The following is a 15,520-nucleotide window of genomic DNA, read 5'->3' as shown; positions in this document are numbered from 1 at the left end:
AGTATTATTTCATACTTTAGAATGATCTAAATGAATTATGTACTTTCGGTAACATGTAATGAATTCTTAAGTTCATTATGATTTCTACTGTTTATAAAGTTATTCTTATTCTTTTTTAATATTTATATATAAATTTGTCCCAAAATTGCAAAAATTTACTTAACTGACATGAGAGTAACTAGTATTAAATCTATTTCACATCACTTAAGGGTAAAATGTTTTAAGATTTTGAAAAATGTAGTCCAGTTTAAAAGTAAATGCTTGTCAAAGGAAGTGACAGTACAACAGTCTCCTATAATTCCTCAAAACAATCCCAAGACATATGTTTTATTGACCTCAAACTGATGATGATGATCCTCTCCGAACTTAGAAAGGCTAATTCTTAGACAATGAATAGATAATCATTGCTAGGCCCGTAGTCAAAGCTTTTCCAGTTTGTTAAGACATGCCAGAGTTGTGCTCTTCTGACATAGCCTTCAGGAACTCAGGGACTTCTCCATACCACAATAAGGCATTGGCATTAATTTTCATTGGAGGTATGTGAGCACATGAATTTCAGTGGAAAAAAGCCAATTCTTTCATGATTAAATGTTGTTTCCTTTGGCTAACATATCAGTGGGTGGCATATTCTTTACTATACTGACTTATTTTCATCATTTAATAAAAGAGTTAATTAATCTCCAACATTTCCCAAAACCATAAAGGGTGTGTGTGTGTGTGTGTGTGTGTGTGTGTGTGTGTATGTGTTAAAGGAACTTTAAGCTTTTCTTGGCAAGAACTTTTAGTTCAGTGTTTATTTTGTTTAGTCCTAAATTTGCTTGTCATGTAGCAGTAACACTTGAATAGTGCCTGGTCTTTACTCATGCTGCCATGGGACCTCATGAATTCTTCATACTTTTTATTTGTTTGTATGTCACCATTATTTAAGAAGTGCCAATTAAATATTCAGAAGTATCTGACCATATTCTGCATTTTAACCAGGTTGATCCAGATGCTCTGTGCTTACCCTCCTCTATGTCTCTCCTGGTGCATGTGTTTGCATCTGAAAGATTGCATTTAGATTAGTATTAATGTTCTTGGTTTCAAATTTTGTTGGTTCAATAAAATGTATATGTTTATATTTTCTTCTAATTAATAACTAGATTATCAATCTAGTTATGAAGGAAGGAATGAAGGAAATAAATTAGAATTTCTTAAGTATGGGCAATTTTTGTTATTTGTTGAGACAGAATTTTTCTGTGGCAACATACCTAATTGTAATATAAGCAATTAGGAAGTCATAATTTAACATGTAAATATGCCTTAATATGACTTTGAACAAAGTTAACCATAGTCAAACAAATTCTTTTTCCAACATATCAGTTTTGTGGATGTTTACCATTAGGTGCAATTTGTGTTTCCAATCTTAGCTTTTTCTTTTCAAGTTCAAAAAATAATATTCTTTCTCTGTTTCTCTTTTCTCCTTCACCCCCCCCAAATCACTTCAGTTGTATAAGATTGCACACACACATATATGAGGAGAAATATGAAATTATTTTACTTATACGTTAAACCAATAGGAATTGTTTTATCTTTTCTAGGCATAAAATGCCAATAAATGTTATTTGAGGGCATGTTTTCTGATATTTGTAATAATAATCTTGGTATTATGACATTTTCAGATTAAATTACTATTACATGACTTTTCTTTATAAGTCAGGCAAACATTTACTCTATTGAAGAGTTGTTTGCCTGTTTCTTGTTCTTCCAAGCTACTAGCACCCTTCTGCCTAGAATTATAGAATTTTGTATAAATTTATATTTGTACATATTGCCTCCTCCAATAGAATGTAAGCTTCTTAGGGCAGAGACCATTTTGGTTTTTTTGTCCTTGAATTCCATGGGGCTAGCATGTAACAGTACTTAATACATATTTATTGGATGCTTGAAGAAATTTATTATTTATTCCAAATAATCAAAGCTTTCTTTTTCTTGTCCATCCAAAATTTTAAAGGATTTCCAAAAGTAAAAAGAATCTAGAAAATGTGACCCATTAGGAATAGTTGAAATAACTAAGTATTTTTAGTCTGGCCCCAAAAGTGCCTGGACATGAAAAGTGGACATGAAAGGGAGAATGAGGAAAAATAGAAACACAATAACTATCTTCCAGAATATGAAGAATTGTCAAATGAAAGAGGAAGCAATCTTGTTTTGTGTCTCTTCAGAGAGCAGAACAAGGACAAATCAGAGAAAGTCGAAGACATATTTCAACTGAATATAAGAACTTTATAACCATTGGAGCTGTCCAGAAATTAATTATGAAGTAGTTCATTCTTTTTTTTTTTTTTTTTTTTTTTTTTTTTTAACCCTTGTACTTCGGTGTATTGTCTCATAGGTGGAAGATTGGTAAGGGTGGGCAATGGGGGTCAAGTGACTTGCCCAGGGTCACACAGCTGGGAAGTGGCTGAGGCCGGGTTTGAACCTAGGACCTCCTGTCTCTAGGCCTGACTCTCACTCCACTGAGCTACCCAGCTGCCCTAGTTCATTCTTTATTATTGGAAATGTTTTAAACAGGGAAAATAATTATCTTATTAGGTATGTTATAAAGGATATTGCAGCATTTTATGGGAGGTTAGATGAAAAAGACCCTGTAAAGTTCCTTCTAGCTATAAGATTCAATGATTCTTTGGGCCTTGAAATAAGTTTGGGTAGTTTTATCTAAGATAACTTCCCATATATATAAAAATAAAAAATTTTGCTGGGTATAAGGTCCATGACTTTCAACAGTTAGCAGTCTATCTACTAACTATACCATCAAGCTGTACATTTGAGCTGTCCCAAATTGGCACTGTTTTTAATGTGTATCTCTCAAATCTATCTGTAGTATAAATGTCTAGGTAATGATTCTTTTAAAATGGGAGGAAAAAATAAACTGATGTTTTATATTACCTTTATGTCATATTTACATCACCTTTATATTAATCTCTAAAACTTTTATTTCAAGGTCAACGGGGAGAAATTATATGATTGGGGCCTGCGAGTATTTATAATCCTAGAAGATGTGTGGAAGACATACTTTAAAATGGATGCAAACCAAGAGAAGGTAAGAAATATCTGTTTCATAGTCTGCTTTATTGTTAAAAATTAATCACTAAAGATTTAATCTCTTCTAAGTTTCAAAAAATAAAACTTAATATTCTCATAATTTGTTCTCTCTTGGTGGGCATTGAGTGTGACTAAGAGCAAAATCCCTTTAACATTTTAATGTTCCCAGCAATCCTGAATTAGGGGACACACCTTATTCATGTTTTTTTCTATTTCAATTTTTGCTATTTTTTGTATTTATGATTTGCAAGAATCACAAGTCATCTGTGTCATTGCTTTTAGCCATCATATACAAAACTATTTCCATAAATGAATTTTATTACTCTGAACCGCAGAGATTTGTGCCAGTGAAAGAATACCTTATGTAATGTGCCTTATAAAGCTAGAAAAATAAATAAGGATGTCCCTCCTACCCTCTTTTGAAAGGGCAGCTCTACAATGTGGCAGAGCTATATCCATACAATCCCCATCTTCACATCACAGTCATAAGGAAGTTTATACTTATGCATCCATGTATTTATCAATCTAGTTATCTGAGGTGACTTTTTTTTAAGACTCTTACCCTCTGTCTTAGAATGAATATTGAGAATTGGTTCCAAGGCAGAAGAGTGGTAAGGGCTAGGCAATGGGGGTTAAGGACTTGCCCAGGGTCACACAGCTAAGAAGTGTCTGAAGCCATAGCAGTACCAGATCTTAAACTGTACTATAAAGCAATAGTCATCAAAACAATATGGTACTGGCGAAGAGACAGAAAGGAGAATCAGTGGAATAGACTAGGGGTAAACAACCTCAGCAAGATAGTTTTCAATAAACCCAAAGAACCCAGCTTTTGGGACAGAAACCCATTATTTGACAAAAACTGCTGGGAAAATTGGAAAACAATATGGGAGAGATTGGGCCTAGATCAATATCTCACACCCTATACCAAGATAAATTCAGAATGGGTGAATGACTTGAATATAAAGAAGGAAACTATAGGTAAATTGGGTGAGCCCAGAATAGTATACTTGTCAGATCGATGGGAAGGGAAATGTTTTAAAACCAAGCAAGAGTTAGAAAAAAATCACAAAATATAAAATAAATAATTTTTACTACATTAAACTAAAAAGTTTTTGTACAGACAAAACCAATGCTACCAAAATTAGAAGGGAACAAATTGGGGGAAAATCTTTATAACAAAAAACTCAAAGGTCTAATTACTCAGATATACAAGGATCTAAATCAATTGTACAAAAAAATCAAGCCATCTCCCAATCACTAAATAGGCAAGGGACATGAGTAGGCAATTCTCAGATAAAGAAATCAAAACTACCAATAAGCACATGAGAAAGTGTTTTTGATCTCTAATAATTAGAGAAATGCAAATCAAAACAACTCTGAGGTATTACCTCACACCTAGCAGATTGGCTAAAATGACAGCAGGGGAGAGTAATGAATGTTGGAGGGGATGTGGCAAAATTGGGACATTAATGCATTGCTGGTGGAGTTGTGAACTGATCCAACCATTCTGGATGGCAATTTGGAACTATGCTCAAAGGGCTTTAAAAGAATATCTGCCTTTTGATCCAGCCATAGCACTGCTTAGATTATACCCCAAAGAGATAATAAGGAAAAAGACTTGTACAAAAATATTTATAACCTTGCTCTTTGTGGTAGCAAAAAACTGGAAAATGAGGGGATGTCCTTCAATTGGGGAATGGCTGAACAAATTGTGGTATCTGTTGGTGATGGAATACTACTGTGCTCAAAGGAATAATGAACTGGAGGAATTCCATATGAACTGAAATGACCTCCAAGAATTGATGCAGAGTGAAAGGAGCAGAACCAGGAGAACATTGTACACAGAGACTCATACACTGTGGTACAATTGAACATAACTGACTTCTCTACTAGCAGCAATGCAAGAATCCAGAGCAAGGCTGAGGGACTTATGAGAAAGAAAACTAGCCACATTCAGAGGAAGAACTGTGGGAGGAGAAACACAGAGGAAAAACAACTGCTTGAACACATGGGCTAATGGGGATATTATTGGGGATGTAGATGCTAAATGATAACTCTAGTCCAACTATCAATAATATGGAATTGTCTTGATCAGTGATACATGTAAAACCCAGTGGAATTGTGCATCAGCTAAGGGGGGTTTGGGGGAGAGGGAAAGAACATGAAATATGTAACTAGGGGAAAATATTCAAAATTAAAAAAGAAGAAGAAGTGTCTGAGGCCAGATTTGGACCCAGGATCTCCTGTCTCCAGACCTGACTCTCTAGCCACTGAGCCACCTAGGTGCCTCCTGAGATGACTTTTTGATTTAGTGGGCTCTGGTAACTTGCTTAGGAAGAAAGCTAAATAAGCTCATCTTTAGTGTAGCTTTCCATGTGTCCTGGAAGTTCACAGAAGCACCAAAGATAGCTGTTGTGGTCTGCTTCTCTGAAGGGCGAGCAGGGAACAGAGAAAGGTGGCACACAGGAGAGTGCTAATCTAGCTGTCATATTTATAAGCATACATACTTTCTAAGTTGTAGATAAAGGTGTAAGGGTTAAATTAAGGAGTTCAACAAAGTGAGGAGAGCAGTTTAACAAAAACTGTTTAATTAGAGAAAGTACAGATAGAGGGAAAAGAGGAAAGAGATATTATTAATCTTATACCCTAAAAATATACCTAAAATTCCTAATACTATCTAAAATTTCCTAAAACTATCTTTAATTGTCTTCTGAAGACAGTTTCTTCTGCCTGGCACTCCAGGCCTATCTACTCTACTCAGTCTATAAATTATTCACTAACTACCTAATTCCCTATAATAATAGACAGCCACCACTCACTCACTCCTTCAATCAGTTTTCTATAGCAGTCCAACTGCCAGTAGCTCCTTGCCTCAGAGACAGACTTCCTGCTCTCTAGATATCCCAGAGGCAAAAGACAAAAGACCCTCAACTGTCAGTGGCTGCTTACTTCTCTCCTCACTCACCAACTGTCCCCCCCCTCCCCTCACTTCTTGTCTGAGGGCTGGATACTTCTTCTCCTAAGGTCCTGGTCTCTTTTGTAATGTAATCTTTAGCTCTGCTTCACTGACTCTTGTCATTTCTGATCTACTTAGAAACCCTGCTCTCTAGCCTCCCAAGGAGAGAGAGGGAGAGACTAAGAAAATCCCTTTAACAAAGGGAAAAGCCTCATTGATAACACTAAAGCCTTTAAAGTAGTATCTTGTCTTAAAAAGCATTTTTGGCATATAACAGAATGATGAATTAGAAGAAAAAAATTGTGAAATTATTATTAGAGACCAAGTCATTAAATCATTATTTTTATACATAATTGACAAGTCCATAAAGACATTCTAGGCCCATTGAGGCAAAAGCAACCAGAAAAGATATATTTGCAGATCTTTCTTGGACCCTGGCAAGGACCAGTCTTGATCTTGCAGGTCTAACAAATCAGTATCTAAGAACATTTGGCTTTCTTAATTAGCTCAGAAACGTAATATCACATATCTTGAGCTCTATCTCTGAAACATCTTCATGAGTGTCAGCCATGCCTTAGTGCTTTTGTGCTCCTTATGTCAACAATAACAGACCAAAGAGGACTTTGAAGATTACTATTAACGAAGTGTATGTACTCCTTTATGCAGCTGACACCTGTGTGCTTTAATTGGCAGTGAAGAATTTATGTTTCTGACTTGTTACCTTCTTCTTGATATATCATTTTCCTTTGATCATGGAGTGTAGAAACTGTATGAATATTGCGCCTATATCCTCAATAAAATGGAATTTGTGATCCCACTCACAGGCCCCCTAGGTTCTTATAATCATTGATTCAATTATGCCTGTTAGCCTCTTTGTGTCTCTGTCTCTCTGCCCTTGGCTCTGCTTTCTGTCTCACTGCACTTCTAAAGCTCTCACCCTGCACACAGCTTCCAGCTGTTCCTCCTGGTCAGGACAAGCTGAAAACCAACTCCCAGCCAACTGAGCTGCAGCAACCAACTCAGGGCAGGGCTCTCTCCAAACTCCCGAGCAGCTCCCCAGGAACCCAGGAATGGGCATTTCAAGGCCTGTCACATGTAATTTCCTATAGTGTTTCAGTGAAATATTTTATTGGCTTTTGGCCCTGCTAGTGCCTACATAGTAATTGTTTGGAGGCCTGCTGGAATGAGTACTTGAAGTAAGAAATTCTAACTATATTAAGTTTCCCTTGGCACCCCCCTTCTGAAAAACTAAACACTTGAAGATAAGGGCCTTTTATTTCTCCACAGTTTACTTTTGGTATCTTGTTTTTCTATTTAAAAATCCCCACAAGTCTATACTGTTAGGTTGAATAGAAAAATGAAAATAAGAAAACTTCAGAAACCAGAAACTATAAGGAAATTTAGAAAATTGGATTAAATTACCATTCAGGAGAGTTAAGTCCTATAGGGTAGTATGAACAGCTTTGTACTAGAAAGTAGTGACATACTTTTCCTCTTACTCAGTAACAGAGGGAAAGCTGTGGTTGCCTTGAGTAGTTTGAGTAGTACATTGCAGCAGGACTGACCTTAGTTAAACATTTACATAAATTATGTAATAAAGCTTCTGATATTCTCATTCTGCTCTTTTTAAGAAATTATGGGGTGGGGGGTGGGGGTGTGTGTGCAGGGTAGCTCAGTAGATTGAGAGCCAGGCCTAGAGATGAAAGGTTCTAGGTTCAAATTCTGCCTCAGACACTTCCCAGCTATGTGACCCTGGACAAGTCACTTAACCCCCATTGCCTAACCCTTACCACCCTTCTGCCTTGGAACCAATACAGAGTATTGATTCCAAGAAAAAAAGTAAGGATTTAAAAAAAAATTACATGGAAGTTCTTATTTGGCTTTTATTCCTTTTTTTCTCCCTTATCCTTTTTTATGCCTGTTGGAAATTTAAATGAGCTTTAAACTGCATATTGTCTACGCCATTTTGATCATTTTTCTTTTCTCACTAATCCTTTGTGTGGAATATTGCTAAAAACAGCATTGACTAATTAAATGCATAGATATACTTTATTTTTAAATTTAGTTTTATTATCATTGCAAAACATACTTACATATTGGTCATTGTTGTAAGAGCACACTCAATCATAACCAAAATCTCAAAATAAAACCAAAAATATACTGATGTGAAAGATAACTCCAACAGGTCTTTCTCTGGAGGATGACATTTCCTGTCATAAATCTTTCAGGATTGTCCTAGATCAGTGCATTGCTAAGAGTAGCCAAGTTTTCACAGATAATCATTGTCCTATATTGCTGTTATTGTGTACACCATTCTCTCAGTTCCGCTTATTTTGCTCTGCACTAGTTCCTGCAGATCTTTCCAGCTTTTTTCTGAAATCATCTTGCTTGTAATTTCTTATAGCACAATATTATTCTATCACCATCATGTACCACAATTTCTTTAAGCATTCCCCAATTGATGGACATTCCTCAATTTCCAATTCTTTGCCACCACAAAAAAGAGCAGCTATAAATATTTTTGTACAATTAGGTCCTTTCCCGTTTTTTTGTTCTCTAGTTGGGATACAGACCCAGCAGTGGCATTATACAATCAAAGAGTATGCACAGCTTTATAACCCTTTAGGAATAGTTCCAAATTGCCCACCAGAATGGTTGGTTGGATCAGTTCACAACTTCACCAGCAATGCATTAGTGTCCTAATTTTGCCATATCCCTTCCAACATTTACCATTTTCCTTTACTGCCATATTGGCCAATCTGATAGGTGTGAGGTGGTATCTGTGTTGTTTTAATTTGCATTTCTTTCAAGAATTAGAACATTTTTCCTATGATTATTGATGGCTTTCATTTCTTCACCTGAAAATTGCTTGTTTATATCCTTTGACCATTTGTCAATTGGGGAATGGCATGCATTCTTATAAATTTGATCAAGTTCTCAACAAATATTAGAAATTGGACCTTTTTCAGAGAAATCTGTTATAAATTTTTTCCCCAGTTTGTTGTTTTCCTTCCCTTCTTGGTTACATTAGTTTTGTTTGAACTGCTTGATCTCATGGGTCTATGGGGATATGATTGGGGACATAGACTCTAAAACAATCACTCTAGTACATTAGTTTTGTTTGCATACAAGCCTTTTAATTTAATATAATCAAAATTATTCATTTTACATCTTAAAATGCTGCCTATCTCTTGTTTGGTCATAAATTCCTCCCTTCTCCAAAGATCTACCAGGTAAACTATTCTGTGTTCTCCTAATTTAGTTATGGTATCACTCTTTAAATCTAAATCATATATCCATTTTGACCTTATCTTGGCATAGGGTGTCTATGCCTAGCTTCTGCTGTACTGTTTTCCAATTTTCCCAGCTGTTTTTGTTAAAGAGTGAGTTCTTTTTCCAAAAGCTAGGAACTCTGGGTTCTCAAATATTAGATTGCTAAGGTCACTTAACCCTGTACATTGTGTATGTAATCGACTCCATTGATCTACCATTCTATTCCTTAGCTAGTACTTGATTATTTTGATGATTGCTGTTTTATAGTACAGTCACCTTCCTTCACAATTTTTTTTATTAGTTCCCTTGATATTCTTGACCTTTTGTTCTTCCAGATGAATTTTGTTATCATTTTTCCTAGTTCTATAAAATAATTATTTGGGAGTTTGATTGATATGACACTGAATAAATAAATTAATTTAGGTAGAATTGTTATTTTTATTATATTAGCTCGACCTACCCATGAGCAATTAATATTTTTCCAGTTGTTTAGATCTGACTTTATTTTTATGAAAAGTGTTTTATAATTGTGAGTATATAGTATATAATTACTGTGTTTGCCTTGGCAAGTAGATTCCCAGGTATTTTATGTTGCTTAGAGTGATTGTAAATGGAATTCCTTTTTTTTACTCTTGCTGCTGGACTTTGTTGTTAATTTATAGAAATGCTAATGACTTATATGGATTTATTTTGTACCCTGTGACTTTACTAACGTTATTAATTATTTCAGCTAATTTTTTAGTTGATTCTCTAGAATTGTCTAAGTATACCATCATATCATCCACAAAGATAGATAGTTTACTTTCCTCTTTGCCTACTTCAATTCCTTCAATTTTCTTTTTCTTTCCTTATTGTTCAGCTAGCATTTCTAATACAATATTTAATAATAGTGGTGATAATGGGCATCCTTGTTTCACCTGATCTTATTGGGAAGGCTTCTAACTTATCCCCATAGCAGATGATACTTGCTGAAGATTTTAGGTAGACACTACTTATCATTTCAAGCAATGACCCATTTATTCCTATGCTTTGTAGTGTTTTTTTTTTTTTTTTTACTTTTGCTTATCCAAGCAGTTTTTTTTTATTTTATTTTTATTTTATTATTTTTTTTACATTTATTAATATTCATTTTTAACATGGTTACTTGATTCATGCTCCTCCTTTCCCCTTCAACCCCCCCCCCCACCCCCCCTACCCATGCGCATTTCCACTAGTTTTGTCATGTGTCCTTGATCAAGACCAATTTCCAAATTGTTGGTAGTTGCATTGGTGTGGTAGTTTCGAGTCTACACCCTCAATCATGTCCACCCCGACCCATGGCTTTGTAGTGTTTTTAATAGGAATGGGTGTTGTATTTTGTCAAAAGTTTTTCCTGCATCTATTGAGATAATCATGTGATTTCTGTTAGTTTGGACATTGGTGTGGTCAATTATGCTGATAGTTTTCCTAATAATAAATCAGCCCTGCATTCCTGGTGTGACTATCACCTAGTAATAATGAATGATCCATGTGCTATATTGCTGTAGTCTCCTTGTTTGTATCTTATTTAAAATTTTTGCATCTATATTCATTAATGATATTGTCCTATTCTTTCTCTGTTTTTGCTCTTCCTAGCTTAGGTTATAGTATCATATTTGTTTCATGAAAAGAATTTGATAGGATTCCTTCTGTCCATTTTCCCAAATAATTTAAGTGTTTTTTAAATGTTTGATAAAAAATTTTATCTGGCTATGGGAATTTTTTCTTAGGGAGTTCATTGATGGTGTTTAAGTATTTTATTTCCTCTTTTGTTAATCTGGGCAATTTGCATTTTCGTAAATATTTATTCATTTCACTTAGATTGTCAGATTTATTGGCATATAATTGGGCAAAATGACTCCTAATGATTGCTTTCATTTCCTCTTCACTGGTGGTAAGTTCATCCTTTTCACTTTTGATACTGATCATTTGGTTTTCTTCTTTCTTTTTAAAATCAAATTAACCTCTATCTATTTTATTTGTTTTTTTTTTTCATAAAACCAACTCCTAGTCTTATTTAGAAATTCAATGGTTCTCTTACTTTCAATTTTATTAATTTCTCCTTTAATTTTTAGGATTTCCAATTTAGTCTTTAAGTGAGGATTTTTAATTTGTTCTTTTTCTAGTTTTTAGTGACATGCCCAATTCATTGATCTGCATTTTCTGGATGTAAACATTTAGAAATATAAATTTCCCCCTAAGTACTGCTTTGGGCTGTATCCCTTCAATTTTTTTTTTAAACCCTTAAGGCAGAAGAATGGTAAGGGTTAGGCAATGGGAGTTAAGTGACTTGCCCAGGGTCACACAGCTTGAAAGTGTCTGAGGCCAGATTTGAACCCAGGCCCTCCTGGCTCTAGGCCTGGCTCTCAAGCCACTCTGCTACCCAGCTGCCCCCTCCCTTAAATTTTGATATGTCATCTCCTCATTGTCATTCTCTTTAATAAAATTACAGATTGTTTCTATATAATTTGTTCTTTGACCCACCCCTTTTTAGCATTAGACTGTTTAGTTTCCAGTTAATTTTTTATTTGTCTTTCCATGGAGCTTTATTGATTATACTTTTTATTGTTTTATTATCTGAAAAGGATACATTTATTATTTATACTTTCCTGCATTTCATTGTGAATAAAAACATGGTCAATTTTTGCATAAGAGCCATGTACTGCTGAAAAGAAGGTATATTCCTTTCTATTCCCATTCATTTCTCTCCTAAGATCTATTAATTCTAACTTTTCTAAGATTTCATTCACTTCCTTTACTTCTTTCTTGTTTATTTTTTGAGTTGATTTATCTCAATCTGAAAGGGGGAAGTTGAGGACCCCTATTAGTATAGTTTTACTGTCTATTTTCTCCTGAAGTTCATTTAATTTCTCCCTTAAAAATTTAGAGACTATATCATCTGATGCATATATGTTAAATATTGATATTGCTTCATTGTTTATAGTACATTTTAGCAAGATGTAATTTCCTTCCTTATCTCTTTTAATCAGATCTATTTTTGCTTTAGCTTTGCATGAGATCATCATTGCTAATCCTACTTTTTTATGTCATGATGCACAATAAATTCTGCTCTAGCCCCTTGCCTTTACTCTGTGTGTCTCCCTGCCTCATATGTGTTTCTTACAAATAATATATAGTAGTATTCTGGTTTTTAATCCACTCTGCTAATAAAGATACTTCTATATGAAGAATAGTAGAATTCCATATGAAACTTCAGTAAGAACAGTTGGGAATAAATATTTGTTATAAATTTTGAGGATTACTTTGAAAGGAGACAATTAGTTTTTGCTGTTTGGTTTTTATTGCCCCTCTCTCCCCTTTTAAAAATAATGAAGGAAAACAACCATGTAGATGTTAGCAGCCTTTCTGTGCCTGGAGTTACAGTTATTCATTTAAATTAGCTTACTCATTCAGTGACATTATGGTTTTTATGCTCAACAGACTTTTTTCCTCACACTGTTTAAGATGGATGGCCAGAAGTTATTTTCAGGGATTTTTAAATGGACTGATTGTTATATAAGACCAGTTCCCTTTGAAACATGTGATTCATGTATTAGACAAACAAAGAAAAGATTCCCCAGCAAAGGAATGGCAAGTACATTTCTCGAATAGAAGTAGTTGTGTTAAGTTATTACTGAACACTTTACTTACTTATAAGAGAGTTTATGTAAGAGATTTATTCTTGGTTGTTAACTTTCTAATTCTCATTACTCAAGGGGATAGGCTACTACAAATCTCTGGCATCTTTTCATACATCATTCTTTATCACTTCTAATAACTATTAAATTGTAAAAGTAAAACATTTATATCCTCTATCTTTGAGTGAGAATGCCTTTTAGTTTGTCAGGCTATTCCTGATTAATAGTCAATCAAACATTCTACTTCATTCATCAAATATGTGTAAGAGAATCTAAACATCACGGGCATGACCATAGACTAAGTCTGGAAACAGAGATTATTAATAAAACTCAGATCTGGGAACTTTTAAAATGTGTCATGGATTTAATTTGGGCAACCTTCGGAATAAAACATTTCAAAATGGTCTCACTGTATGCTAAATGTACCTCAACTCAACCCTTAAGGAAATAAGGTCTTTCTTCATATATAGAAGATACCTAGATAGGGCTTTGCTTTCATTTTATTTATTCCTTTAGTTACCTTATGTTCAATCCATAAAAATGAGTAATTTTCACCCTTGTGGGACACATTAAAGAACACATTTTAGACTTGTTGGGATTTGGAAAGATAAAAATATCTTTAATAAATAAAGTTAAATAAATCATAGATAATATAGATATTAAAGATAAAAATATATTTAATAAATAAATTATAATAAATAATAAAAATTAATAAATAAAGGAATAAGATTTAATAAGTAAAAAAGATAAAGATTTTTTATGGCAAAGACAACAATTACTGTTAAGGAAACCCTTAGATATTCTTCAAAAGGAAAATTTTGTACTAAAGAAATACAAAACATGTTAATAGTATTACAGGTCTAGCAGAACTTATAAAGCTTGTTTTTAAAGTTTATTCAGACACTTGCTGGCTCAGCAGGAGAACAAAGGAAAATTGCAGTGGATTCCCTGGGTAAACATAGCCTGCTTTCTCTTCCTCCACATGATATTACTTAGATTTCCAACATACTTAATTTGGCTGAGACTAAATCATATGATTGAAAATGCTCTTGTACCTTTGTCTTCTTAGTCAGGAACTTCAGCTGCCAGGAATAATTTACTAATCCCCTGGTATCTGTGATGGGCAACCACACACCTCTCCTAGAGACTTAAAAACAAAAGTGATCTGAGATGTTTCAATGCCAGCATCCAGGGCATTGCACATTTTACTGACATTCTAAGCCTTACTCATGTCCCAGAGAATATATGTGCCATGGCTGGATCTGTAGTTCTGACCTTGCTGCCTAATTCTTAGAAGCTGAACTCTGTTTTGTGATCTTTAACAAGTCATTTGTCCTTACTCCATATTTTCTTATCTAAAGCTTGTAGACACCTTGTTACTTCTGTTAAATCACACCGGTAGTAGATACTTAAATGGACCTTTGATCTCATTGAGGCGGATACTCCCTCCAGTGAGACAAATCACTTCACAACTCATCCATTTGTTTTCATTCCCTGCCAGTCTTTTTTTTTTTTTTTTAATCCTTACTTTCTCATATCCATTCTGAGATACAAGAATTGCAAGGGCTAGGCAAATTGGGGTTAAGTGACTTACTCAGGTTCACATGGCTAGGAAGTATCTGATTTGAATCTAGGTCCTCCCAACTCCAGGCCTGACACTCTATTCACTGTGCTACCTCGCTGCCCTCCTCCCACCCTATTGCAACTCTTTGACCCCATTATAATGTGAGCTCCTTAAAGACCTTGGTAGTTTCCCACTTTGTTTGTATCCTCAGTGTTTTGTATAAGGCCTGGCACATAATAAATGTCTTTTGACTAACTGACTGATTCCTTCCATAAATGATCCACAGAGTGTCCACCCAGCATGCACAGAACCTACCTTTGGGTCTCCTGACTTATATGGATTTTAGTGGAACACGTGGGTTGTCCATCAGTTATCCCTGTAATTGGTTTAGTTAGAGAAATATAAATTGTTGAATATGATTACAATAATGATATTGTATGATATCATTAGACTCCAGCATATAATTGTCTTTTATTCTAAAAATTATTTGCTAAGTCTTTTGTTTAGAGCTCAAAGTGCATTTTCCTACATAAATATTAATTTCCCACAAGTCTATTTAATTATAACAAAAATAATTATAATGTGATGAGGACTTGATAAGTGTAAAAATTTTTTAAATGCCAAGATGTTAGAGGTTGAAATCTTTGAGTTTGAATTCAGAGGTCAAATTGAGCCAATGGATAAAAATAATATTTATAGATACCTTGAACCTTACCAGGAAAGACACATGAAACATAAAGCAATGGAGAAGGAAGTCATGACTGTGGTGTCAAGATACATACTGACAAGGGGGCAGTTGGATGATTCAGTGGATTGAGAGCCAGGCCTAGAGATGGGAGGTCCTAGGTTCAAATCTGGCCTCAGACACTCCCTAGCTGTGTGACCCTGGGCAAGTCACTTACCAATACATAATATTGATCCTAAGACAGAAAGTAATATGAGAGAGAGAGAGAGAGAGAGAGAGAGAGAGAGAGAGAGAGAGAGAGA

The 15,520-nt window shown here is 34.7% G+C and overlaps 1 protein-coding gene across 1 annotated transcript in view; it reads left to right on the top strand.

Moving 5' to 3' along the window:
* The window catches only part of APOO (apolipoprotein O), a 96,379-nt gene that overhangs the window by 69,956 nt on the left and 10,903 nt on the right, over window positions 1-15,520 (top strand). Inside the window, exon 7 of the mRNA XM_044670147.1 lies at window positions 2,984-3,082. Coding sequence (XP_044526082.1) covers window positions 2,984-3,082 — 99 coding nt within the window. The remainder of the gene's footprint in view (window positions 1-2,983; window positions 3,083-15,520) is intronic.

The sequence above is a fragment of the Gracilinanus agilis genome, chromosome 3, assembly GCF_016433145.1.
Source record: "Gracilinanus agilis isolate LMUSP501 chromosome 3, AgileGrace, whole genome shotgun sequence".
Classification (NCBI taxonomy): Eukaryota; Metazoa; Chordata; class Mammalia; order Didelphimorphia; family Didelphidae; genus Gracilinanus; species Gracilinanus agilis.
The sequence above is the reverse complement of the archived record's forward strand: the minus strand, read 5'-3'. Positions and strand labels throughout refer to the sequence as shown.